General features: G+C 41.1%; 2 protein-coding genes across 2 annotated transcripts; both read left to right on the top strand.

Moving 5' to 3' along the window:
• The first annotated feature begins 9,159 nt into the window (after positions 1-9,159).
• Positions 9,160-9,680, top strand: LOC119736663 (scavenger receptor cysteine-rich domain-containing group B protein-like). The gene is made up of 2 exons (XM_038210679.1): positions 9,160-9,190; positions 9,328-9,680. The coding sequence occupies exons 1-2, from the start codon at positions 9,160-9,162 to the stop codon at positions 9,678-9,680; spliced, it is 384 nt and encodes a 127-aa protein (XP_038066607.1).
• On the top strand, positions 9,286-23,194 carry LOC119738785. Its single transcript, XM_038213745.1, has 18 exons — positions 9,286-9,675; positions 10,357-10,695; positions 11,154-11,609; positions 14,126-14,377; positions 14,938-15,049; positions 15,641-15,790; positions 17,344-17,524; positions 17,824-17,866; positions 18,012-18,169; positions 18,709-18,931; positions 19,327-19,437; positions 19,580-19,746; positions 19,932-20,045; positions 20,283-20,353; positions 20,483-20,523; positions 20,692-20,788; positions 21,571-21,676; positions 22,824-23,194. The coding sequence occupies exons 2-18, from the start codon at positions 10,458-10,460 to the stop codon at positions 22,893-22,895; spliced, it is 2,592 nt and encodes an 863-aa protein (XP_038069673.1). The 5' UTR covers positions 9,286-9,675; positions 10,357-10,457; the 3' UTR covers positions 22,896-23,194.
• The last annotated feature ends 3,355 nt before the right edge of the window (positions 23,195-26,549 follow it).

The following is a 26,549-nucleotide window of genomic DNA, read 5'->3' as shown; positions in this document are numbered from 1 at the left end:
CGGATATTCACGCTACATCGGCCGTTCAATACCTTGCAGGGTCGTGGCCGTGATTGATGACAGCTAGCAGGTCAAAAGTCACGCAAAATCTATCCAATCAGAGCGTAAATTCACCAGCCCTTCCCCGCGTCCAGATTGCAGGGCAGGGGTACGAGCAAACTATGTAATGCAGATGTTGTTTGGAGAAAAGACAATCGCTGCCGGGCCCTAAAATGAATACATTGCGATTATAATCACACCAATCTGACCAATGAGAGCGTGTGAGGTTTGCTTGGAATTTCTCGGGTGTTGTCTGAGTGCCAAAGTACCCAAGGCTGGATTTTAAGTTTATCTCATTGATATTTACCGCCGCAGCGGCATGATTGTAGTTTAAGAACCATGCAGACATTCACACGTGGGCAGAACCGGCCACGGTTGAACGTCTGATAATTATATCATAGCATGTAATTTGTATGCGACCCACCGCGCCAGCAAATCGAAGGGGTCGTTAGAGACTGCGATGTTATTTTTTTTATCAGAAATGTGGACTGAGCTGTGGATTGGTCAATTTGGATGCCATGTTTTTGTACTACAACGACTAGGTTACAAAAGACCCGATAGAAGGCGCCCGCTGAATTTCCAGAATTTTGAGGTCAAGACCAGTCTTGTGTGGCACAATAATCGCCGAATCTGCTCGCTGTATCGCTGATCTTATAATATTACAATATTCCATGTGCAGTTCGGTATCGTTGATTTTAACAATAACTTTGGAGTTGACCCATGGCCTCATTTCCTTCATGTGTCGTTGGTGGATATTTAATGGAGTGTTTGCATTCTCATGGGTGAATCTCACAGAACAAGGAACTGCCGTTTGTAGATGGTGAGACCTTTCCACTCTGTGTTGGTACTGACCTTGCCATTTTCTGTAGCCTTGGACATACCGTAAGGGGAATGACATACTCTCTGCTTGTTGTTCTATGTGGTGGCAATCTAGAGCAGCTAGCTTGTTTGGGAAACCGTAAGAGTATAGCATAATCTTTGATAGATGATTTTGTACTGTTCATTTTTTCTTTTTCTTTTTTTCTTCTCTTTTTTTTTGGGGGGGGGCGGGGTTGTTTTTGTTTTCTGACACTGGATTTGTTATGCTTCCCTAACCTAGGCTTTTAATTTGACAAAAAAAACCAGGAGTTGCCGTTTTAGTAAATAAAACAAAATCACCGGTTTATTTACATGAAAATGTGCACACCATGTACATGTACCAGTACCATAAATGTATGTATGTTCTTTCTTGCTTATAGTCCATGATGGTTTCAGGCCTATGTAACTGCAGCCTCACGCTGAAAGGTTGCGAGAAGTTCCCCCATCTGGTTGGATCCTTAGTGAAGAGTGCGGCATCATCTGCATACCGGAGGTCGGTAAACCCGTGCTCGCCTACATCAATTCCCAGTGAATTCTCACACTGTGACAGGATTGTGACCATGGCTGAGCAGAACAAGGTTGGTGCTAGCACCTGCCGAACTCCGGAGGAAGTCAGGAAGGAGGGAGATAGGTCGTTGCCAACCCTGACCTTGGCTTTGGTGTCCGAGTGTAGAGCTTTGATGAGATCTAAAATCGTGCCCGGGATTGAGGAGGGGATATACCAAAGCTGGCTCCGGTATGCAGAGTCGATGGCTGCCTTGATGTCCACGTAAGCGACTGAAAGGGGTGATTGTACGTGTGGTGAAGTTCAGCAAGTACACGCAAAGCAAGAATTGTATCTGAAGTGGAAGGCTGGGAGTAAAACCTGACTGCTGTAGTCTCTGAAGGGAAATAAGCAGGGGGCGGATTCTGGCAAGCAGAATCTGCGCAAACACCTTGCCATGAATTGAAAGCAGGGTGATGCGACAATAACTGCTGCAGGCCATCTTTGACCCTTTCCCTTTGTAGAGAGGAAGAACAATACCCTCTTTCCAGTCTGCTAAAAGCAAACCTGAGGACCAGATGTTACAACAAATCTTATGAAGAGCCCTACTTATGGGCATTTCGGCAGATTTCAGATACTCAGGGAAGATGCCGTCCTCTCCTGCAGTACGACTTGACTTCAACTTGCGAATAGCAGATATCATTTCACCCAGAGATGGGGGATCACAGTTGAGATCAGAGACCACAGATTCAGAAGGTGGGACTACATGTGGTCTGGGCGTTGCTGGTGGAAAGTTCAGAGGCTTGTTGAAGTGGTCTTTCCAGCGGGACAGTGTTTCATCCACCGAGTTGCAAGGAGAACCATCTGCCTTAGAGATCGAAAATGAAGCTGAATGCTTGCTGCATCTGAGGAGACGCTTGACTGCCTTAAAGGCGGGGCGGACATTGTTTTGTCTCAGGCCAGCTTCGGCCTCAGAGACAATGGAGTCGTACCAAGCATCAAGGTCTTGCTTCACTTTGGCCCTGTATATTCCCGCCAGACGGCGACTTTCGACATGGTTGCAGCTCAGACGGGCAGCTCGTTTCTGCTCGGATGCCAAGGATCCCTTCGGTGAGCCAGGGGCAACGCGTCGAACGGCAGGAAGGCACAGCAGCCTCAGCGAAACCGAGAACTGTATCACGGAAAGAGACCCACGAGTCTTCAACGGAGTCGGGCAGTTCACCAAGAGCATCGAAGCGGTTCCAAACCTCAACCGATTAGTTGGTGGCCACCAGAGGGTCTGTTAGAAGAAGATGGTGGTCTAGGCGGCGTTTGAAAAAAAGTCTTCTTGGTGAAGGGATTGATGCGAATTTGTGCTAAAACAAGTTGGTGGTCCGTGTTGGCAGGAGCTTCGGCACCACGGTAAACCCGGTAAAACTTCAGCCTTCAACCCGGTAAGACTTCAGACAGCTACGATCGCTGACTAGTATGGTCAAGTTCTTTAAAACCTTACTCGGAGCTAGTGTGGCTGGTATGAATCGCTTCCACATGTCTTTGTTTTATATTGTCCCAGCCACGTGGTATCCATGCCCCAGGTCATCTATCACTATAGATCCTAGTATGGACCATGGTACATCCACCAGAGGGGGTGTCAGTTTGTGATCCTACTGGAGGTGTTGAAAATTGGCGGGAAAAGCTAGTGTGCTCGTGCACATTTACATAGGCTTGTGTACAAATACACTGTTCACATAGGGATTGCCTCGATCACCCTTGTGACCAAAACTGTCAAATGGCAATTGACAAGGTAAGTCTGTGGTTTTGATGGCTGTTTGGGGCTTGAGGGATACCAGGAGTTAATCAGGGGTGAATGGTATGGCTGTGAGGGCCAGGTGGCTCAAATTACATGGTGTCGTGGATTGATTCCCACCAGGCACCTGATATTGTACATTAAAGTGCGACCGTCATTCGATAGCCAGGTGAGTCTGTGAATGAGTTTCCGTTTGGAGTAAGAGCCGGAGATAGCCTGTGAGCAAGGCAGAAAGATACCATGCGAATGGAGTTGTCATTTACTGTGCCCATAACCGTAATTGCCAACGACATCTTCAAAGCCAGACCTGTCAGAGCCCGAGACTGCATTGAAGTCGCCGATGACAAACATCTTGTCATGGGGTGGAACAGAGGAGACGCAAGAAGAAAGTAAGGAGTCCTTGTCTGAAAGCGCAGGCGACCTCAGTGGGAGCATACACAGCAACAATGGTACTGGCCCCATGCTGGTGCTTGAGTCTGACAGTCAGCAGACGGTCAGATATGGCTTGCCATGACAAAATACAGCTGCTGGTCTTCTTGCCAAGAAAAAGAGCGACGCCGTTGGTGTGACCAGATCCACCAGTGAGAGAAGATATGATGGAACATAGATTTACCAATATTCATTATGCCATTACCTGGAATACGGGTCTCAGTCAGCCTAGCAATTGCAATGTTGAGCATACACAACTCCTTGACTAGAGCCGGGGAATCCTGCATGGGCCAGAGTATTAAGCACAATCCAGGTGGCAATTCTCATAACATTTCGAAAATTGAGAGGGGCTCCGGCAAGAGTCGGAGTCGGTGAACGACCTTTCCGAGGGCTTTGAGTCGTCTACGTCATAGATGCTGTACAAGCTAGGGACAGGTGGACGGAGACGAAAACACCGTGCTATTAAAACAATTTTTTTTCCTAACGAAGTTTCAATCCGTATATATTGTTCAAACAAATTAAACCCTATCTTATTCCGATTGTGGGCGTCCGCAACGCCATGGAAAATGGCTTTCATTTTGCGCACAGGGCGCCCTTCAATAATTAAAAGTTGGTCGATTTTTTTCGTTCTTTGTTTCTCTCAAGAGAGAATAACTTTAATATTGCTACAAAAATAGCAATTGAACAAAATATAAATTTATCGAGAGCCATTTAGTTCATAAACTTTTTTTTCTGAATTGTTACAAACATTTTTTGTGAAGTGTTTAATATATTTGGTTTGCCTTTTTGAAAATTACAATTTGAAACTTAGGGTGCTTATTTTGGTCAATTTTTTGGGACAGAAATATGCAAAATAAACGCGCATGTGCATCGATTGAAACAATAATCGGTGTTCCGAAAACGGTCAGTAAGTAGTAAGAGTGTATTTTAAAACGACGGAATGGCATTTGGTCAATTATTTTTGGTCCAATATTTTTGGTCAATTTTCAGGGACAGATCGACAGACAGACAGACCGACCAACCGACCGACACCCAAGTGACATGTAGAAGATCCTGCCAGAGCTTAAAAAGTAAATGTAGAATTATATTAGATGGCTTTCTTTACTCATAATTGTTTTGGAGTAGTAATATGGCGGACGGTGACTTCACTTCTAACTATAGTACCAGCCAACGGACTATCAAAATTTTTATATGGCGATTTCGTTGAAGCTTGGTCAATAATGCGACGCCATTTCGGGATATACAGACGTGCATATGCTACAAGTTTATTATGCTACAAGTAAAAAATTACACAGCATTTCATATCTAAGTAAAGTTACTCCACTGCTACATTAAACGGGATTTTTACTAGTGTTTGTAGTTTGTACCCACAAAATGGCGTCTTTACAGCGCCCTCATCGCTCAAAAATATGGCAAATTTCTTAGCAAATGTATGTTCTAAGCAAAAGTCAGCTGGGAACGAATCACACATGTTAACACCATGCAATTAAATTTGGCTGGTTACCGGCTTTTGCTAAAAAAATATTTTCTGTGCTTAACAAAATCGTCATGCTCAAGCAGCTCCACGAAAGGCCCCCTGTTGTCTTCTCCGGAATTTCAAGGTCGTTGCCCTCCAAAGTTGAAATAACAAGTTTGTTCGTAATTCCTCGTCAAATTCTCACTGAACCGTGGCGTGCAGTCGGCACCCTGCGGTTCAAACATGCCAAAAGGAAGACAAGTCTAAGGTTAATTGTTTAAGGTTCTCGCTCGTTTAGCACGAACTTTTGCACGGATCGTGTATTTTAATCTGATGTGCCACTGAGCTGTTACGAGGATTGTCAAATCCTCTCGACAGCACTGATGCCCTTACATCTACACATAATTTAAGACTTAACACAGTCGATTTAGGTCTATAGTAATTTCAAGGCAATTATTTAAATTAAACAGTGTGACGTAATTTTGAGATTTACTGCTTCCTTTGAGGGAGCCATTCTTCAGCAATATTTGTAGTATGATTTGCTATTTTTTCATTCGTTTTGATTTCTACTTGTGCACATTCTGATCGATGTTCTTCCTTAGGTATTATAATGCGTCCCAGCCAAGGTTAAAGTTTGCCTGTAATGTTCGGCTTGTTTACATATAAATTTACTTCAGTTAGTTTCCGGTATTAAAACCTTTATAAACTTCCTCGTTGCTGAATGCTGATGTCAAGGAAAATCAATAAATATTCAAATAAGTTAAACATAAATATTCAATAAGAGATGAATATTCATATATAGCTTGACCGTTGGAGTTGTTTTTATTCCCAGATGCATCACTATCTCAGCACTCCAACTCCTCACTACCAGGTAAGTATATCCGTCATTTTAGTAAGCTTTACTTAACCCTAAAGACCCCCCTCCAAAAAAACCTTTTTGCGCGATTGCTTTAAAAAAAATCGCGACCCAAGCTGTTCAGACTTTTTAGCCTCGAGCCTTGCGCATCTTTTGATATCAAAACATAAAAATTGGACCAGGGGTTGCTGCACAGCGAAAAATTTGCCGTGAAAAATGTATTATCACATACACGTAGTGTACACAGAGCAGAATTAACATTCATGAATATGAATAATTAATTACCCATAATTCCAAAACCCTTTCACCTGCAGTCATGACATTTCTAGGGTATGATTATGATACGTTGTTCTATGCATGTACCGAGTTTCAATTTTTTTCGTCACTCGATGGCCGAGATCCCCCCCCCCCTCCGGCTGAGAGATGATCAAAATAGCCCGGCCCTTTAGGATTAAAGAAAATAGTTTGTTACTGCTGATTTTCTCGCAATACAAAACGTATTATTACTTTTTAATTAGACATCGAATGAAGTTATTGAATAATTACTTTACGAATTTCGAATTATTTGTGAGCCGACAATAATGCAGTTCCCGCAAAGGGTAGACAAGTTCCCCTTATCAGAATCTGTAATGTAGAGACTGGGCACCAGTCGCCCGCAATGTGTTTGTGAGCATAACAGCATTTTAGAAGGTTGCTTACGAAAAATTGAAGGAAAAAATCCCGAATTAGTTGAAAAGACTATATAACACCTACACGCAACACTGCGCTTTTGGTGTCTCTTTATTATTCTGTCCAGTTAGACTGATCATGAATTACACATTCGACTTGTTTGCAGATAAATACATCAATCTATAAGGCCCCATGATGTTTGACCAGTGATGATTAATGTCCAACATGCGCGCACGTGCGTATGACACTCGTGCGCGCAGCAGCAGTGGCAAATTACCCACGTGTGCGGGGGGCGGGGCCTAATTAATCAGCTATCCGGTGCGTTATAGTAAAAACGTCATACAGGCACGCGCACCACTGATCACTATCGCTCATTGGGTAAACACTCAAATTGCGTTAACTTCCGGTTCCAATGGTTCAAATGCTACTTAATGGGCAGTGGGCGTGGTTTAAACTGAATATACGCCACACTAACAAACAGGATTGAGACCAATGAGACGGGACAATTAAAGAAGGATGTTTCTGTTCTGTGCGGGAAACAGGTACAGCGATTCTGAGGATTCATTGATAAACAATTTCAAAAGTCTTTCAAAACTGTATCAGAAATGGACACAAAGGCAGACAAGAAGGGAATATTAAGCTACAAAAAGGAAAACAATAAAATGACAACAAATTTCTGTTTTCTTATTTGCCGCTTTTTGTCTTCCCACATTCGATGCTGAAATGCGCCTTTTTCGGCTCTAACATGCGATTATCGCGAAATGATAACAGTTGGGAGGATCGTTAAATGAATAAATGCAGAATGTAAACTCTGTCGTCCTTTGCTTCTCAGATGGCACTGTGCGTCTAACGGGCGGATTCCAGCCCTATCAGGGGCGGGTCGAGATCTACCACGAGGGCGTCTGGGGGACGATCTGCGAGACGGACTGGGGTACCAGTAACGTCCTGGTCCTTTGTCGTCAGCTGGGCTACGGTGGGGTCAGCAGCTCTGGGCTCGACAGCTTCGGTGAAGGCACCGGGCCGATATACCTGGAGGGATTAAACTGTGGCGTGTACGATGACGGGCTGGCGGACTGCCCCAAGACGGCATGGGCGGGGCCTGCTTCTTGTGACCACGCCCAGGACGTGGGGGTGACGTGCAGCGTGGGCGGGGACCTAGCTACACCCGCCCCGTCTGAAACTAAAGGTGTGCTCGTCATCTTGACGTGACCTGTTGCGAAAAAACTAATCTTATATAATGGCACTTTTTAACGGAAGGTGCACTAAATACCATTCACTTAAAAACAATTATCTTATGAAAAGAAGGGTATGTTTTAACGAAAGCGGAATGAAAACGTGTAAAATATGTTCGTATGGAATCCTATCACCTAAAAACGTCAGCTTTCTCCTGCCGTCTACCATTTATCACCTTTAGCTGGAAATGGTTTGTCATTACAATTTTATTCATGTTGACAAATGGAAATAAATACATTTAATACAATGTAGAGTAAAGGCAGAGATATTATCATGTTATCTGAGTGAAATTGCAATAATGGGGTTCCCAAATAACGAAGTTACAAAATCTACTCTTTTCTGTTTCTTTTCGTGTTTTTACAAAATTGTCTTTGTAAGTATTGATCACATTCAATTTACGCAGTAACTGAGTGTCGTGGGGGTTTTGTCCACTGGTTAATTGCGATCACTTCTTAAAAAAAAATGCTTTTGGCTTTCTCATCATAAAAAAGTTTTCATTTATATTTAGATGGTTCACTTCGTCTTGTCGGTGGTACCCATCTGCACAACGGCCGAGTGGAGATCTACTACCAAGGAGTCTGGGGAACCATCTGCCGTGACGAGACGGACGTGCAGGCTACGGACGTAGTCTGCAAGCAGCTAGGCTACGAGTCTGCCGACCCGCCCGCTGCTGTGCCTCCTGGGGGGTACGGACTGGGGTCAGGGGTCATCCACCTGGGTCACGTGATATGCGAGGGGAACGAGGCCAAGCTGGCGTTCTGCGCCCACGACAAGTGGGGAGAGAATGACTGTACGCATGCTGATGACGTCATGATTAGCTGCGAGACATACACTCCACCTGAAAGTATGATGGAAACATAGCGACACTTCATTGAAACCTCAAAATAATTTCAACTTGACAGTTAAATTCTCATCACATTTACCGACAGTTTCTTGTTTTTACTTTCTACAAGTCGATAGCTCTGGCTGAAATTATTGTGTATTAACCTTTTTTTGCAAAACCACCCCTGCTCCCAACGCCAGAGATACAATTTGGAAAGGTTGTCGGATATACCACGTGAACTGACAAAAGTTAAAACGATGTAATACCTCTGTTTCGCCTTGGGATAGCCCTTTTCCTTTAGAGTATTTATTGACCGATAGAAGCCTCCAGTTAGGCAGTCAGTTTCTTTTGATTTAGTGTCTTCGAATTTGTAAATGGAACTCGCCCTTTACGAGGCTTAGAGTCGATCACTACGCTTTGGCTACAAATTTAGAGCAGGTATCACACCTCATTTGTGTGGTAGAGGTAGGTGCTATCTCAAAGCATCCACTATGGACTCATAACAGATTGTTTTGAATAAGGAACCATGTACCACTTAGCCAAGGAAGGGGAGATGAGCACATCAGATGTTGTAACTATTCCTCTAAACTAACAAACTTCTCAGTCCCAATTTGTACGGTACGAGCATCATGATCATGTAGAGCATCAAATCACATTCAACTCACCACACCTATCGTGTTATCATCGTTTACAGATGGCGACCTCCGTCTGGTGGCAGGGGGCGACTCCGCCCAAGGCCAAGTCGAGATCAACTACCAGGGAGTTTGGGGCACCGTGTGCGACACCGACTGGACCATCAAGGATGCCACGGTAGTCTGCAGACAGCTAGGCTTCAAACCAGCTCGGGCCTCCCTCTCCTACTCCTACTTCCTAGACGCGGACTCCATCAATCCTATCTTCTTCGATAACGTGGAGTGCGAGGGTTCGGAGGCTAAGCTGGAGGATTGCGTTCACTCCTGGAGGGGTGGGGCTTGCCAACACGTCGAGGATGTTGGGGTTATCTGTGGAGCTCCTTTTGTGTTCAAGCCAGTCACTACGGAAGGTTAGTGGAATGTTTTCCCTCATTTACCAGTCGTCCTATCCACGGACGATGGAACGGTTCACTTCTGTGAGCTCTTGTATGGTACAATTTTTTTTGACGATGACCACGGGTCAACACTTCCACCTTCATCGATCCCACGATGTTTTCCGTTTCCCTCGCCAAAGTTTGTTGAAGAGATTTTCCATCACAAGCACCTCTGCATGGGGCGGAGCTAGGGAATGAATGAAGTCTTAAACACAGCAGCCAATTAAGAGCATTCATTAACTTTCTATTTCATATCTTATTCTGTAAGTTTTTTGACTTTTACTCCACTTTGCTCCGTAAGGTTTTTTTTATTGAAATAACAACCAAGAAATAAAGATGCATCTGTTTTGGTTTTTTGTTCAGAGTTTTTAATTTTGTAAAATCAAAATTTAGTTGCAAACATTATTTTCACCCTATTCCATGACCCATTTCAACATATTCTATAGTATCAAATTATTCAATATGCGAAAAGAAATGACCGTGTATGGTATAATCGTTCGTTTTTTCTTGCCGTTTGGACAGATAGGTCCTATTGCTAATTTTCAGATGACCTTGATATTTTATTTTTCTTACTTAATTTACATTTTCATTACTTAATATATTCAGTATTTAGTACAGTCAATTACTAACATTTTTACTCATTTCTTTTTATCACAGACGGTCGAGTCCGCCTTATTGGTGGCACCTACCCTCATAATGGGCGTGTCGAAATCAAATACCAGGGGGAGTGGGGAACCGTGTGCGACCAAGGATGGAACATGGAGGGGGCAAACGTGGTGTGCCGTCAGCTGGGCTACCTCTCAGCGGATAGCGCCCTCCCGAGGGCGTTCTTCGGTGAAGGGTCAGGGGTCATTCATTTGGACCAGGTTACGTGCGAGGGCAGGGAGTCCGAGTTGGCGTTCTGCAATCACGCCAGGTGGGGCGAGAATCAGTGCGAGCATGGGCAGGACACCAGCGTGGTGTGCACTGCCCCGCTGCCGAAAGGAGTGATGCCAGGTGAGGTGCTTGTCTGTCCATCTGATTGTCTGTTTTTTTTTTTTTTGTCTAGCCTGTTTCACAAGTAGGAAGGCTTCTCTTGCCTCAGTTTATTCTGTCCTTTCTGCTCCAATGTAAGTCGAGATCATCACAAGTCTATCACAAGTTTAGTTGGCTACAAGTAAAACACGAGACAATTATTCATAAATGAGTCTTCCACACAATTTCTCATTTCTTATTTTGTTTTACATACAGCGGGAAGCGTATAGGTTGCTCTTCATTTTGATAAACATGTATCACTCAGTTTGAGACCTTGATATATGCAGATATTAAGAATGAAGAGGTACACTTCTCCTTCAATTGATTTCCATTGTGAAAGATTCTGGTCAAAAAGAAGGAAGTTCTTGGATTTGTCATTCATTTTGTTCAATTGGGTAATATATCACTGCTACTTTGAAATCATGCACTCTCCATTGTAGATGGCTCCGTTCGGTTAGTTGGCGGCGAAGCAGCCAATCTGGCGGGCCGACTACAGGTGGTTTACCAAGGAGTTTGGGGCACAGTCTGCAGAGACAACTGGCTCGACATCAACAGCGATGTAGCCTGCAAACAGCTTGGCTACAGGTCCGCCCACCCAGCCAGACCCGCCTACGATGATCCCGATCATGGCTCCTCTTCACCCATCATGCTTAGTGAGGTCAGCTGCTCTGGGGACGAGGAGCGTTTGGTAGACTGCTCCCACGGCGGTTGGGCCGTGAGTAACTGCACTCACGACGGGGATGTTGGGATAACTTGCATGGATACCAGACCTACAACCCCGGGCCCAGAAACTACAAGTAGGCCTGTCGACGTCATTACTACAGTCAAACCCGCTATCGCAAGTCCTACTTTTGGCAAATCAACCGTGAATGCCCCATCTCCCCCACCAACTCCTCGTAAGTATGTTAATCACATAGCTTTTCTTGCTGCCTCTTTTCTACTGACTTAAAGTTTGTATGTAGGCATGTACAACTTAATTTCAAGACATCTATTCGTGAAGGTATATAGAAGGTTGGAGTTAAGAGATATCGATATGACTGAAACTATGTTATTTTCAACCTTTTTATTCTTAAACTTTTTAGGAAGACCTCCCATATGTTTTGTACACGAATCCAAATTGGGGATAGTCGACCTCTCGGGAATTGGCGATCCTATTGTCCTCTATTGTTCAACGTCCCCTATTGAATGCAGAAACAAACTCTCATACACACACCGGGTGATCGAGAAAGGCTATTGGATCATCCCACAAAAACGTGTTTTTTTACTTCCCAAAAAACAAATTGTATTCGGTAGCACTGAAAATGGATAAGGTTGAGTACATTCGTATCATGAACACCCCCACCACTCCCTTTCCCCCGCTTTTTCGACTTTTTACGGTCGGGAAATGTTTGGATTTTGGTCATCCCCATTCACCAGCGCAAGGGTCGATGTTCATACAAGGTTTCATCTTCATCCCTTGCAATCCCTTCCGTATATACGGAAAGACATTTTTAAGTCTGTAAAAGTAATATGTTTGACCTAGTAGTTATTTCTCCAACAAAAATCAAAATGGGTTATCAATCTGCAGTTTCATTTCGACGTTTGGTCTATTTTATTTCTCGTATTCATTTCCCGTTTTAAAATGCTGGTGCGAGTTCCTTAAAAAACTCTTGTGTCCAGTTGTTTAAAGCTAGAGTCCTTCATTTGCAGCTATCCAAAAGTGACTGGCGTAATTATTGTTGAAAAACATACTTGGTTGAAAGATAGTAAGGGAACTAAACTCCCTGTGAAATTATTCTTTCTGGAAAGCTGTAATTTTGAAGAAATCAGCAAAAGAAGGCCTTTTTAAAAAGCATCGTAGAAAATTCAAATTAGTAGTTCGTTTTGTTTTTCGGCGAAGCGCGCGCAAGCATTGGCACAATGCACACGCGCGCTCGGTTGCTATGATTCGTCGGATCAGTGCGCAACATCGCGTTGCTGCATTCGGCTCAGTGAGAACGTGTCTTGGACGCTGGATTCATGCCCAATTCAAAATATGATTCAGCAACTTTTGATTTGAAATCGAGATCCTAGAATGTTGTTTTTCTCGAAAAATACAGCTGAAGCTAAGCTGAAACTTCATCAGATTGGTTGTTCACATAGAGCTATATTACATTACTAGAGCGCTAACTTCGTGTACAAAGTAATGCCTACTGGGCGCATCCATGTTTGTGCACAAACCTATGGAGACCAAGACATTTTGTACGGCTTTTGTACGGCTATTCGCATATCTGCGTTTGTATTCCATACCGGTGCGTCATCGAAGCCGATACGCCCAAAACCAAAACGCACGATCAGCCCAGAAGACCATTTTAAGAATGAAATTAAATTATACTCCTGTCATGTTCCTTACTTCTGAATAACTTAATTAACTCCTCAAGTTTATTTACATTGTGCTCTACTTTTAGTACCCATTTTGTTTTAGATTTTTGCGCCTTCTTGAAGATTTTCAGATGCTGGATACGCCACTAGAGGTCCAGAGCAAAATAACACAAATTTATTTGTTCTAATTTTTTTTTTTTACATTTTAGTGAAGGGCTGGGATAGGGAGGGGCGTGCATCCCCGGCTCCCCCAATATCCAACAGTACAAAACTGCAATCTGATTACGGTGTATGTCATACTCTGAGGAGGGACAATGGAAAAAAAGTTCTGGGTGTTTTCCCTTATAAAAGCTGCCGTGAATTTAAACTAAAGGACAGCGCGGCAACTACGGAAATAAGACGTTCAAAATGATCATTTTTCTGTTTGTTGATGAAGAAAATAGCACTCAATCAAACAACAGCAGGGTTTTTTAAGTAATGCGCACGAGCATTTTTAAACGGGAAATAAATACGAGAAATAAAATGGATCGAACTCAAAACGCGCGGCCCGTCGGATCACCGTCCGTTTTTCACCAATAGTAAACATTTTAAACTTTCTTGCCGGGGGCGTGCGCCCCCTGCCCCCCCCCCCCCCCCCCCGATTGATCCGCCAATGCTTACGTCACAAACCAACCACCAGTTTCCTTGTAGGGGACTCTTTGAAAGATGACGTACTAAAACAAGTGCACAAAGTAGTTCATTAAATAGTTCAAACATTAAAGAGTTAGAGATCTCTCTATGAATGGGGAGAATACACCACAGTACACCAATTTCGCACATATCAAAATCCACTCATTTATGTTTAATTGAAAATTTCAATTGAAAACTTTTCTAGTAGCGATGGGTATTTTCAATTTTTTGGCGATTATTAGTCAAGTCAACAAACCATTGCTACAGGCTGATGTAAATGTTGCATTTCGTTCTACCACAACATAATCAAAAAGATAAGATGTCTGTAACATTTGTTAATAAGTATCACTTGTAAGTTAACTAACTTGGATGCTAAATTAAATATTATATCAATCTTTTTCAGATACAGACGCTCCAGTATTCACAGCCAATTCCTGTCCGTCACCAATATCTCGTGTGGCTGAACCGCGAAGCATGGTAACCATGGTAACATGGACTGATCCTACAGCCACTGACAATGTTGCTCCTACTTTGGAATGCACACCGGCCTCAGGAACAAACTTCATGATTGGTCCGACACCTGTCACATGTACAGCAACAGATGCTGTTGGAAATGAGGCCACACCTGAATGTACATTTACTGTGACTGTTACAGGTATTGTTATATACATAATTATATTCTAAGTGTTTAAAATAGTTCAAAGACATGCGTTATGATAGAGAAATGGATTTTAAGGTGCGTGCACAGGTATGGGCCACCTAATATAGGAATAAAACTTAATGACGTCTCTCACAAACATGCTAACATAGTCATAAATTGTTGCAAAAAGCATGCAATTACAACGTGTTCAAAAGTTGAACAAATAGGTTTTATAGCTTAGACATTGGGATACTGTGTTTATCGATTTGTATTTTAAGTTCAGCCGCGGGTCATAACTGTTACGACTCTTGGCCAGTTTACACCTTCCCAGTTACAAACCAGTATCAAGTATTGCACATCGTGTGTGGAATTTAGGGCAGCTAGGATCCTGCATGCAAATAATGAATGCTGAAATAACTCTTCCAAGGCAATTAGGTGCTTAATAGATACTACTCCAGTTATCTGTAATGATACTTATGTTTTCACATTAACAACATTTAAAACGGTTGACCTATTGTAAAAAAAAAAAAAAAATCAATTCTATTCAATGTTCTCACGAAACCTTTTATGTATAGTTCCTGCAAAACCCCTTCCTCTGGTCGTGTCTGACAATTCGACGAATCATATCACCGAGACCACAATCAAATTGAGAATAGCACCAGTGAGTCAAAGAAATGGGCCTGTCAGGTAAGACGAAAGGAAAGGTTGAAAAATCAATTAAAACACAATCACTTAAAACATTAAAGCATTAAGTTAGGAATAGGATTTCCTTCGTTGTAAGTACACAATTGCAATTGGACATATTGTTTGGATATTCAATCTCTAAATAACTCATCTATGGAAATGTCAGCATGGCCGACATGTCAATCGTCATGGCAAAATCACACCAGGCAATTTCATAGGCAACTTGGAGGCAACCAATTAGATTATAAGCTAAAGGATTAAGCCTCACTGTGAACAAATTACATATTTTTTTCATCAGTTTATTGACCTTCCTCAAAATATTACATGAAATTTCAATTTGCTTTCGTATCTTATTGGAGATTTCCCGGAACAAGCTGCGTGTAAAATGCCCCAGTGTCATGGCCATAATTACAATGCTATACTACCTATCTTGAGTTACTTTTGCAAACACTGTTCACAAGAATAAAAACAGTACACGTTGTGTTCTGATACAGTAAATACATGTACTCGGTATGAAGACCTTGCATGACTTAACAGCCTTTCTCTAATAATAGGTCTTTAAAATCGTGTTCTTGCAACCTATACTTTGAGCAGTTGCGTGGAGGTGACGGTGATTCGGCTGACTGACGAGGAGGGAATTGAAGGAAAGGATCCAGACGTTTTGTATCATCCTGATCTCCTTCGTAGCTTCGATAAAGCACAGGAATCGACAGGTTTACCATACGTAGCCATGGTGTTTAAAGCGTGAGTTTCTGTTGCAAATAAACGTCTTCTGCGTGACAACCATCTTGGAGGTGCAGCACTTTTGTTGCACAGCGAATAGACTTTTTGTGCATTCATTGTTACTAAATTAAATATATCCAAAACAAATTACCTTCCAGATAATTGCTGTATTGTTGGGACTATCTGGTATCAGTGTTGTGCAACCTCATGTCGAGCTGACCTGGCGTTTGCGAACGATGTTTATTCATTTAATTTTCAAGACGAAATTGCATTTATCGGGAGAACCAATTATGGGAACACAACCAGAACAAAACAATGCCGAGATACACATGCAAACAATTATTCGTCTGGATGTCTTACAAAATGTTCATCATGATGTTATCAGGTTCAGCTGCCCATATAAATAATACCATACATGTCCTGCTGAATCAAAGTATTACAAAAGATGAGCAAAAGTGTAATGCAATCGCAAAATCATTTACTAAAAGAAGTATAGGCCTACTATAGGGTGACTCAAAAAGAAACTGGCAAGGATTAATTATTTTCCAATAACCCTAAGAGTCGCGACCCAAGCTGTTTTGACTTTTTAGCCTCGAGCCTTGCCCATATTTGGATACCAAAAACATAAAAATTGGACCAGGGGTTGCCACATAGCGAAAAATTTTCCGACGCTACGCGCCGTGAAAACTGAATTTTCCCATATACGTCATGTACACGGAGCAGAATTACTATTCGTACAGATGAATAATTAATTAGCCATAATTCCAAAACCCTTTGACCTATAGTCATGAAATTTCTTGGGTATGTTTATGATGCGTTGTTCTATGAATGTACCGAGTTTCAAAATGTTTCATCACTCGATGGCCGAGATCTAAGGGAGGGGGGGTGCGGAATCCCCCCCCCCCCGGGCTGAGAGATGGTCAAAATAACCCGGCCTGATTAGGGTTAAAAAGCAGTTACAATTGACACACCAAGAAAGCATGCATTCAATAAAAATGTCCTTCCACTCATTTAAAAAAAACACCTAAGTATTGTTTATACTATGAGAAGTAATGCATATTTTACTGATAGAAACCCATTTATACAGCTGTCCATGGACTGCTTTTTGCCAATTGAACTGAATGAGAACCAGAGATGACACATAGAACGGTGAATGAACAGCAGGTTTGCACATAGAAATGGACATAACTTGTGAAAAAATGTATGCAAAATACGTGAAAATTTCAGTTACTATTCAATAACATGTACTGTATACGTATGTCATTTGTATTAAATGCAGCGCCGGGCCAGATATTTAAAAAAATCCCATTAGGTCACTTTCTTTTGAGTCACCTGCGGTATAAATTGTGTGGAAGCGCTCACTATAATCATACGTACTCAGAAAAAGCAAAAAATAAAAACAAAAACAAAACTAATGAGATAATCTGAACAATTACAATTGCCAAGGAGATTAGAGATTCATAACATCATTTTACTTCAGAATACTGATTGGGAAGGTTTTGACTGCAATTCAGGGCGTCAAATTATTTCATCACAGATTCATAACTTTATGTTATTCTTACTTTTTAATGCAGAAATGACTTGAGCGAATCTGCCGAGATTGAAATCGGGAGCAGTGGGAAGTCTTCATGTGGTGGCTCCAGACGTAAGAAGAGGCAGATGCTACCGAGTCATTCGGGTGAAAACGGCCCTCTCATTCCCAAGACCAAATACACAGCGTTCATACGAGCATACGTCATCTTGGACAATCAAATGGTGAGAATTACTTTGACGATCGAGTGCTGAAATCTGAAATTTGCGTAGTGGTTTAACTTCCTAGGTTTCCACTTGTGGATGCGGTTGTCACTCCTTACCTTATTATCTTGCCCCACCTTTCACTCTACATGTCTTCCCTCATTATAGATATCGTCAAGCTTCTGAGATACTGTGTTACTTTGATTTAAAATGATTAATGTCGTCGCTGTCATCTTTAAGTAATTTATTTGATCTTTTTACCTTTCTTGATTTCATGAAACCCATATTGAAATACTTGGTTTTTTTTTAAATACTTACAGGAGGATTACATCACTAGTCCACTGCTTAAGCCTGTGTGGACCGGTAAGATGTACTTTTCATATGATATGAAAGCTCAATTAAAAAAATCTATTTACGATGCATTATTTTTATCTTTAGTTGTACAATTCATTATTTGTAATCATGTATATCCCGATGTTTTGTTTCTGTGGTTTTACATCCATTTTAGACCCTTCCGGAACGGGAAACACTGCAGTAATTGCAGTGGTTAGTGTAGTAAGCACAACACTCATCATTGCATTGATTGCATGTGGTGTAAGGGTGTGGATACGGAGGAAGAAACGAAGAAACAAGTACAGCCCACCGAAAAGGACATCCATAAAAATGGTTAGTGGCCTATTGACGTACCCTTTGGTCAATTTATCAGTGCGTCAGTGTTCACCGTTTCAGTCATTTCTTCAGTATTCATTAATCGTTTCTTATCTTAGGCAAATTTGAGCCAAGGTGCAAACTATGGAAGTCTATTTTTTTCTACCTAGTATACCAAGTAATTAACAAGTGATAGTCGGTAAGTTAGTCAGAAAGTTGGTTAATCAATGCGGTACAAACTTAGGATTATAGGTTAACCCCTATCGGACTATTTATTATTTGCTCAAAAGATGACCTCGGTAGAATCCGCTCCGTTCACAAGTACCCCCTCACAATTTTGCCGCGACGCGCGGCCGTACCATCTTGTACTACAAATCCCCTGGTGTACGTGCGGCACACACAAGGAACGGTGCGCGTCAACCAGCTAAATGTCGACCGATGGGACGTCGTTGCTAGGTGAAAGGGCGCCCTCCTGTTGGCGCACGGAGCCCATAAAAAGGGATGAAACATTTAGTGTTTCAACATTCCTTTGCTTTTGGAACCTTTTTCCTGCCCAGGATCGCATCGACTATGATGACGTGAGTCTTCCTGAGGACGGCATGACATCCACAGTCTACGAGGACGTTGGCCTGCCATCGTGGGCCCTGCGATGGGAGATTCTCTGGAAGAACCTGGTGGTTGATGACAAAGTCCTCGGTCAAGGGAACTTTGGTGAAGTGAGATCAGGAACTGTGAACATCGGCGGGAGGATGACCAAAACCGCTATTAAAATACTGAAAGGTAAAAGATTTGGTATGAATGACTGTTATTTAAAAAAACATCGATTTTCATCCTGCAGTTTACAAATTCCAAACAATAACGACCAAATGAAATGTTGAAGGAATACTCATCAGTATAAATTTCGTACGAAAAAGACGAGACCAAACTGGACCAAACATGACAAAATGACAAGTTCAAAGCGAATGGTAAATCCACTCTGTTCGAAAATAAATTTCACACTTTTTTCCTTTTCGTGTTGTAAATGCGGAATAAACGAAATCATTCCTGATAGTCGGCTTTACTGTATTAGAAAGGGTAAAACACAGTCACAGTTAAGTATTTAAAATGGAATTTTACGTTATTTATTTAGTTTCGGCACATTTGTAAAGTTACACTTGTATATATTTTGCTCAAAGGTCACGCCTCGAAAACTGACCGGGAAGATTTCATGGAAGAATTTCGTACAATGACCAACATCGGATATCATCCCAATGTTGTGTCGTTGCTGGGGGCTTGCCAGCATGAAGGTATTGGTATAAGATAATAATAAGAAGATTCCTTTTCTCAAGAAACATGATTTACAAACGTTGACAGTGTGATTAGTTATATAAGAAATGGTAAAAACAATGAGTCATGTTAATTTGTCGAAAAATCGATGTTTTCTCTCAGATGTTCTGTACGTGGCCCTAGAGTATCTCCCAAACGGCGATCTGCGCAGCTATCTGCGCACGGCTCGCTCACAATCGGAGTCAGACGAGGGCGCCCTCTCCTCCGAGATGCTGATCAAGTTTGCCCTGGATGTTGCCAAGGGAATGAATCACCTCTCTTTGTCCGGGGTATGTCACTAAAAGGTTCATAAATTGATCAACTTCAGGAGCTCTTCAACATTGACTATCCTTGATTCATCCTTCCGCATAAGGAAGGTTAACCTTTAAATTTATAAACCTATAGCTACTCAAAAATTAGAGCAGGCCTCAAGGTTTGATAATGTTTCCTTTTGTTTTCTTGCGTTCCGTGACAGGTAATTCATCGTGATTTGGCGGCCAGAAACATCTTGCTCGGTGAGCAATTGGTCGCCAAAGTCTCAGATTTTGGGCTTTCGAGAGGAGAGGATACTTATGTCCAGACGTCTACGGTAGGTCTTATAACATGTGTAGTTCATAATCCACCGTTGGTTCTTAGTATAACTTCAAACCAAATCAAGATGTTTATAAGCAAATGGATCAAACTATTAAAGCACATTCTTTTAGTGATCTAGCCGGTATTATGCCAACCTGATCTGAAAAATCAAATGATTCCTTAATGTTTCAGAAAATCAAACCATTATGAAATATGAATCTCACTGGTGTACACGGGTTTTTTTTTTATTCAGCGCCGTGTGCCTACCCGTTGGTTGGCCATTGAGTCTTTGCTGGATCGCACCTACACAACTCAAAGTGACGTGTAAGTATGGTATAAGGAGAATACAAAATATCCTTGTTTAAGTATTTTTGCAGCCTAGAGGATTGTATGTGGGTTTCTGTATGGTTCTGCATATTGCTGACAATTGCTTCTGTTTTTGTCTGTTATTAGGTGGTCCTTTGGCATTCTCCTTTGGGAAATCGCTTCAATTGGTAAGATCTTTGGTTGTCATCTTGGACAGTTCATTCAGACAATGCAGGGATGAACTCACAAATCATGCAATGTTTCCAGTTAAACAAAATAAAAACGAAAGAGGTGTGTTCATTGGAAGATTTTGTTCATTTCTAAGATTATTTTCCAAATTTCATTATTTTGCGTAGGAGGCACACCATACCCAGCCATTACTACCAGGTCCCTAGTAGGTCGGCTGATGGAAGGATACCGCATGACTAAACCTGCCAACTGCGATAAGCAAATGTAAGCACATCGTGTTAAACCTATTGCGCGCATAATGTTAAAACATTTGAGTGTAAAAAAAAACTAATGTAATCCTTTGTTAGTTGCCAATTCATCAGTGTATGCTAAGATTTACATAAGCACGGTGTTTAATTTGGGCACTTTTTCCCAAATACCAAAGTATATCAAATGATTATGCAAAATAAAAATTGTGTTTCTGATGCCTCATTAGCTTGTACAAATGAGACTTTTCCGGGGTAAAAAAGTGCTTAAAGAACACCATAATTACAAGATACGAATAACCGGGACCGAAAAATATTTTGATGACCCTTACTCGCCCTCGTTTCTGAACTAAAGGGCGCCCCCATGGCCCAAAAGCCTATGGAAAACCGTCAGACACACTTAGGTGGTGTTGTCGATTCCATCACAAGTCCCGTCACAAGTAAATTATAAGTTAATTCACTAGTACATTCATAAGTTACTGGAAATGAACAGCGATATGGGAATGCCTTTGCTACCTTTCATCTGAAAAGCTTGCTACTTACCATAGGACTTGATGACTCGGCATGTACTTGTGGCAGGCTTTTGAAAACTTCGTGAAGACGGACTGAACTCATAGAGCTGTATACTAATTACAGCTCTATGACTGAACTCCATAATTGAGGAGTGAGGAGTTACGATGGACTGAACTCCATAATTGACACTTATTACACCCACCGCGGTTGAAATTTGGTCAAGATCATCCATATAAAAAATCATGCATGCCGTGGTTTTGTTCTATATATTTTTGTTTATATATTTAGCTACTCCTTGATGCTTCGTTGCTGGGAGGAGGACCCTAGCAACAGACCCTCCTTCAGTGATCTGATCCGCATCCTCAGCAAGATGGATGAGAATAAGATTGAACAGGTGAGTAATGTTTGAACCAATACTCATTTTGTTCTGGTCCCAGTTGAATTCTCTCTTTGGCCCAAATGATTTCAAATGAAAATATCCCTTAATGCAATGAATACATCCCATTGTGTAGGTCACATGCATGAGAAGACTTCCAGTAAAAGGTCATTCTGAATCGATTGAATAGAATATTGTACGCTTTGGGACCTGCTTTATCTGGCTTGCTTGGTCTTGTTTGTTACTTTTCAATGGTAAACTAATTGTCACGTTTTGAATCATCAGCCTTTGTAAAACTTGAAGCTAATTGTCCCGCTATTGTTAAGCTCTAATGATTAATTGTGGGTCATTGGGCACCTGTTCCTTGCCAACATTATGTAAACATTAAGCGTAGTCATTAGCAATTCCAGGATGTAAAGGTTGACCCCCAAAAATGCAATCCTAAAACATTTGCCCTTTAAAAAAAAATGTATCAATAGATATTTATGTTCTCGGTATCAGACTACAGCTGAGAGCATTTTCTTTCAAACACTGAAAAAAAAACCCATGAAAATAGCACTTTCGGTTGCTGAGAAAATGCCATTTATGTACAGGTAGTAATATATCATCCTGAACTCCAAAAAAATACCACAGTAAGGGATTTTCACTGTACATATTATTTTGTGCATGTCTTAATCATTACAAACAACATGGCACATATTAATATGACTAATGTACAAATGAATTTGATGGAAATTCCTTTATATTTTCCACCTGAACAGGTATCTCATTCTTTTTTATTCCTATTTTAAACACTTTCAGCAACATAAATATGTCCAAAAAAACAAAAAAACAAAAATCACTATTTGACGTTCTTGAGCACAGGATGAAAATGACTACTTTTACATCAATGGCATTTTCTCAGCAAACCAAAGCAACCCAAAGTGCTATTTTCATGATTTTGTCAGTACTTGAAAAAAAAAAGCTTTCTGCTTTAAATCCACCCATCCCATTTGTTAAAGGCAAATGTTTTAGGGTTGCATGTTTAAGGTCACCCTGTATAGGGTGGAATAATTTACTCCGAGAGTAGTTTGTGAGATTATTGATTTGCATCCGTTTCCAAGTGAGTTCACCAAATCTACTTACGTAGAAGATTAAGGTCATGATATTATTTCTCTCGTTGCAGACGTACATGGCGATCGATCGCGCTCACTATGAGAACTTCTGCGTGATCCGCCCGGAGCTTGACGACAACTAGACGGATGTACGAAGTCCAGGGGCGTAAATCCCGGGTATTTTAAGGTATTTTTCGAACATCCCAACAACTAAAATGTATTAAATAGTACTGAAAAATGTAGAAACAAAGTACACAAGCTTTATAATGCGCCGTTTTGATGTAAGCGCGACTATACACATTGATATGCATTATCCTTAAGAGCGCCCCCTATTGTAATGTGATGTCCAGCCCCCCCCCCCCCTCCCCTGCATTTGAATTTCCACGGCCGAACAATTTTAGGATGTTGGTCATCCCCCATCTCCCCCCCCCCCCTCACTTGCCGACACAAATTTACGGCACTGGCGAAGTCCGATTCTGCCTAAAGATAGAGGAAACGACTATCAGCAATAAGATAAGAAATTTAAGGGTAATGCATATACTCCAATGGTTACGATGGCTATTTTTACACAGGCAAGTGATTGACATCACGGTTCGGTGTCAGGAAATGTAATACTTTTACGTCAACCATTGTGTGAAATGGGTTTCGTTATAACTTGTTAATACAAGTGTTTGATTTTGAAGTATCAGTATAATTTTGTTTACGAGTATTTTCTTCATGTTTGCAAGTATTTTTTCTGTGCAAAATGCCAATTTTGATATGTGAATACAGATTTTCATGTTATGGGAGATGATGAATTAACTACTTTTAAGCTATCTTGAATATCCAGATGAGAACTTAAGCATGAATAATATCGTTGTAATGTTTAAAATTTAAGCATGAATAATAACGTAGTAAGGCCCAAAAAAAGTCTTCGGTTTCTGGTATGCGCGCGCGTCGCCGTAGCCATGCGCGTCGGCAAAATTAAAAAGTTTTTTTTTTTAATAAAAGATTATATCTCAAAACCGCCAAACTCACTGGTTTGACTGAAATCCTGCTGCTGCACAATTTAAACGTCTTTTTAGATGGGGTTATGATCGAGAATAAGCTTTATGTGGCCTCTCTGGACTCCCATATATTTGGACTAAGTTTAGTCGGGCACCAGTTTGCAGTCATCAGCCGACATTTGAAGCAAAAAAAAAACAGGTTAAAAAAAAAAGCCGCGTCGCCGCACCACTTTTTGGGCAAGCTCCATACCAGAAACCGGAGACATTTTTTGGCCTAATTTTTACAAAACTTGTGAAAAGAATACTGGGGCAAAAGTAGCGATAACGAAATATGCTCAACAAAAGCAGCAGTGTAAATAAACATTTATTTTGTAACAATTAGATTCTTAGATGTTTAATGTATTGAATATATACCTACCAACTAGCGTATACATACAATCTAGATTTTGTATGAACATAATTACACAGAAACTCAGACAGTTTGACATGTGAAGAATGTACACGTTTTTATTGTTTTATTAATATACAGATACCCATACGATAGGATTGTTTAACAGCGCATCTAGAATCTTTCTGATTATTAAATAAGGATGCTTATACGATATGATTATTTTACAGCAATCGATAATTTCTTTTATATGATCATAATTTGTATAAATTAAAGACTTAATTACATATGAGGTAGCAAGTAAATACTCAGTACTTAAACGTAGCTTATACTACTGAAAAAAACCTTACAATTGAAGGTATTGTTATTGTTAACCACACATTAACCATGAAAAGAGAGAAACTCAAGATAAACAAATATGTATGTTGGTGGTGTTAGGGTGGGCGGGGTCTGGAACTCGGTAGGCGTGGCTGCATGCTGCTATTGTGTGTCATTGGAAGAAATTAAAAAACAACATTTTTTGGCAAGTAGTCCCCACATTTCAATAATAGACACATCAATATTTTTTAATGGAAATGGCAGACATTTCTGTATATCAATTAAGAACGAATTTCTATGAATATTTTATAATATAATCAGGAGTATTGAAATAAGAGAATATCACAATTTTGTTCGGATCAACAACAGCAGTATATTTTTCAATGTGTGATGCTCAACAATGGCGTAAGTTATATTAATCGACTATTAAATCTCTAAAAACTGAAAATTGGGTTTCGAAGCTCACTGAAAGTCCAGACTAGAATTTAGTCATTATAACTTGTCATTGTTTAAAGTGTGAATATTTGCATTTGCTTTGAATAGGCCTATATTTGCAATTGCGTTGTAAGGAATTTCTACCATATAAGGAATTTATACCATATACGGAATTTATACCATATGGAATTTATTCCATATAAGGAAGCCACCATTTAGAAATAAAATGCATTTTGAAGACATTCGTATACACAATGCCTTGAGAAAACCGAACATAAGGCATTATATATAAAACCAGACACGGTAGGCTTGGCTGACTCATGATATCGAACTTCATCTATGCTTGTGAAATTTGGACCCTCTATGCTGAGCTAAACAGAACAATACAAGCCATGGAAATGGGGTGTTATCGCAAGATCTTGGGCATCTCATACAAACACCGTGTGACAAATGAGGAGGTTCACAAGATCACACACACACAAGGATATCGGGATATCTCATGACCACTGTCAAGAATCACAAGCTAAACTGGTATGGACATATCTCCCGATCATCTGGCTGAACAAAGACCATCTTGCAGGGCACAATGAGAGGGGGAAGGAAACGGGGTAAGATCGAGGCAGCAAAAGAGGTGGCAAGATAAAATCAGATAGTGGACTGACCTTTAGTTTGCCGATTCTCAAATGGGCAGCGCAGAATCGAGAGATGTGTGGAGAGCTGGGTGCATTGTCATCAGTGATGCCCTAACAATCTCCTTAATGGTTATAAGAACAGAAAGAATTAAATCTCAATCCATTCATCCAAAAATTGAGAAGGGAATCAGACAGTGATGTAAAGATATTGGGCCCACAGGCAAAATAAAAGTTGTACAGAATCCTATGGCGAACGGGAATGCATCATTGTCGTTCCATCATGCATTATAGGACTTCCGGTTAAGCCTATCCTATACTAAGGAATATGCCAGGTGAACTGATGCATTGGGAAGGCAAGTCATCAACGGATGGAGTTTTAAAAAAAAATAGGTGAAACATATTATTCAAGGAAAAGATTTAATTGAATATAAGTTGTCCCCTATGTCGAAAACGTCGAAGCCACAGCTGTAAAATCACTGCGATCTTCAAGTTCAAAGCGGCGGGAACGTCCTCGTTCCAATTTGTTTGAAGATGTGTAGTTGAAAGACGTGACGTGTTTGGTGTTTGTGTCCAGAGTGCGAGGTGGAGTGGACTCAAACAAATGACTTAATATGTATATATGACCTTATATGTAACAATATTTGCCATGATATTTTTGAAAACTCAGCATGTTGCGCAAAAACATGTATCGGAGCAGCGCCTTACCAACAGTGCAATGTTCGCGAGGCTTCTCGAATTTTGACGGAAACGGGTGGTGAATCCGGAAACTAGCAATGTAATCTAAACGTGCGAACAACTTCTTTGCGAGCAGAGATCATCTAGAGGTCAGTGGGAAACCCCTGAAAGTTGATGTGTAAACAGGCCGTCTGTACGATATTTCCTGCTCCAGTCGAACGTATGCTCAGTTTTAGGCATAAACTAAGCAGTTACTGATGCGTTTGTTCAAAAGAATGGACGCCGCGTGAGCCGTGTACGGGTGGGATTTATTAACTTCGGTGAGAAACAAGCCATGGAGACGAGTCGAGCTTGCTATCTCGG

The sequence above is a fragment of the Patiria miniata genome, unplaced genomic scaffold, assembly GCF_015706575.1.
Source record: "Patiria miniata isolate m_02_andy unplaced genomic scaffold, ASM1570657v1 HiC_scaffold_3, whole genome shotgun sequence".
Taxonomy (NCBI): Eukaryota; Metazoa; Echinodermata; class Asteroidea; order Valvatida; family Asterinidae; genus Patiria; species Patiria miniata.
This window is presented reverse-complemented; position numbering and strand designations above follow the sequence as displayed.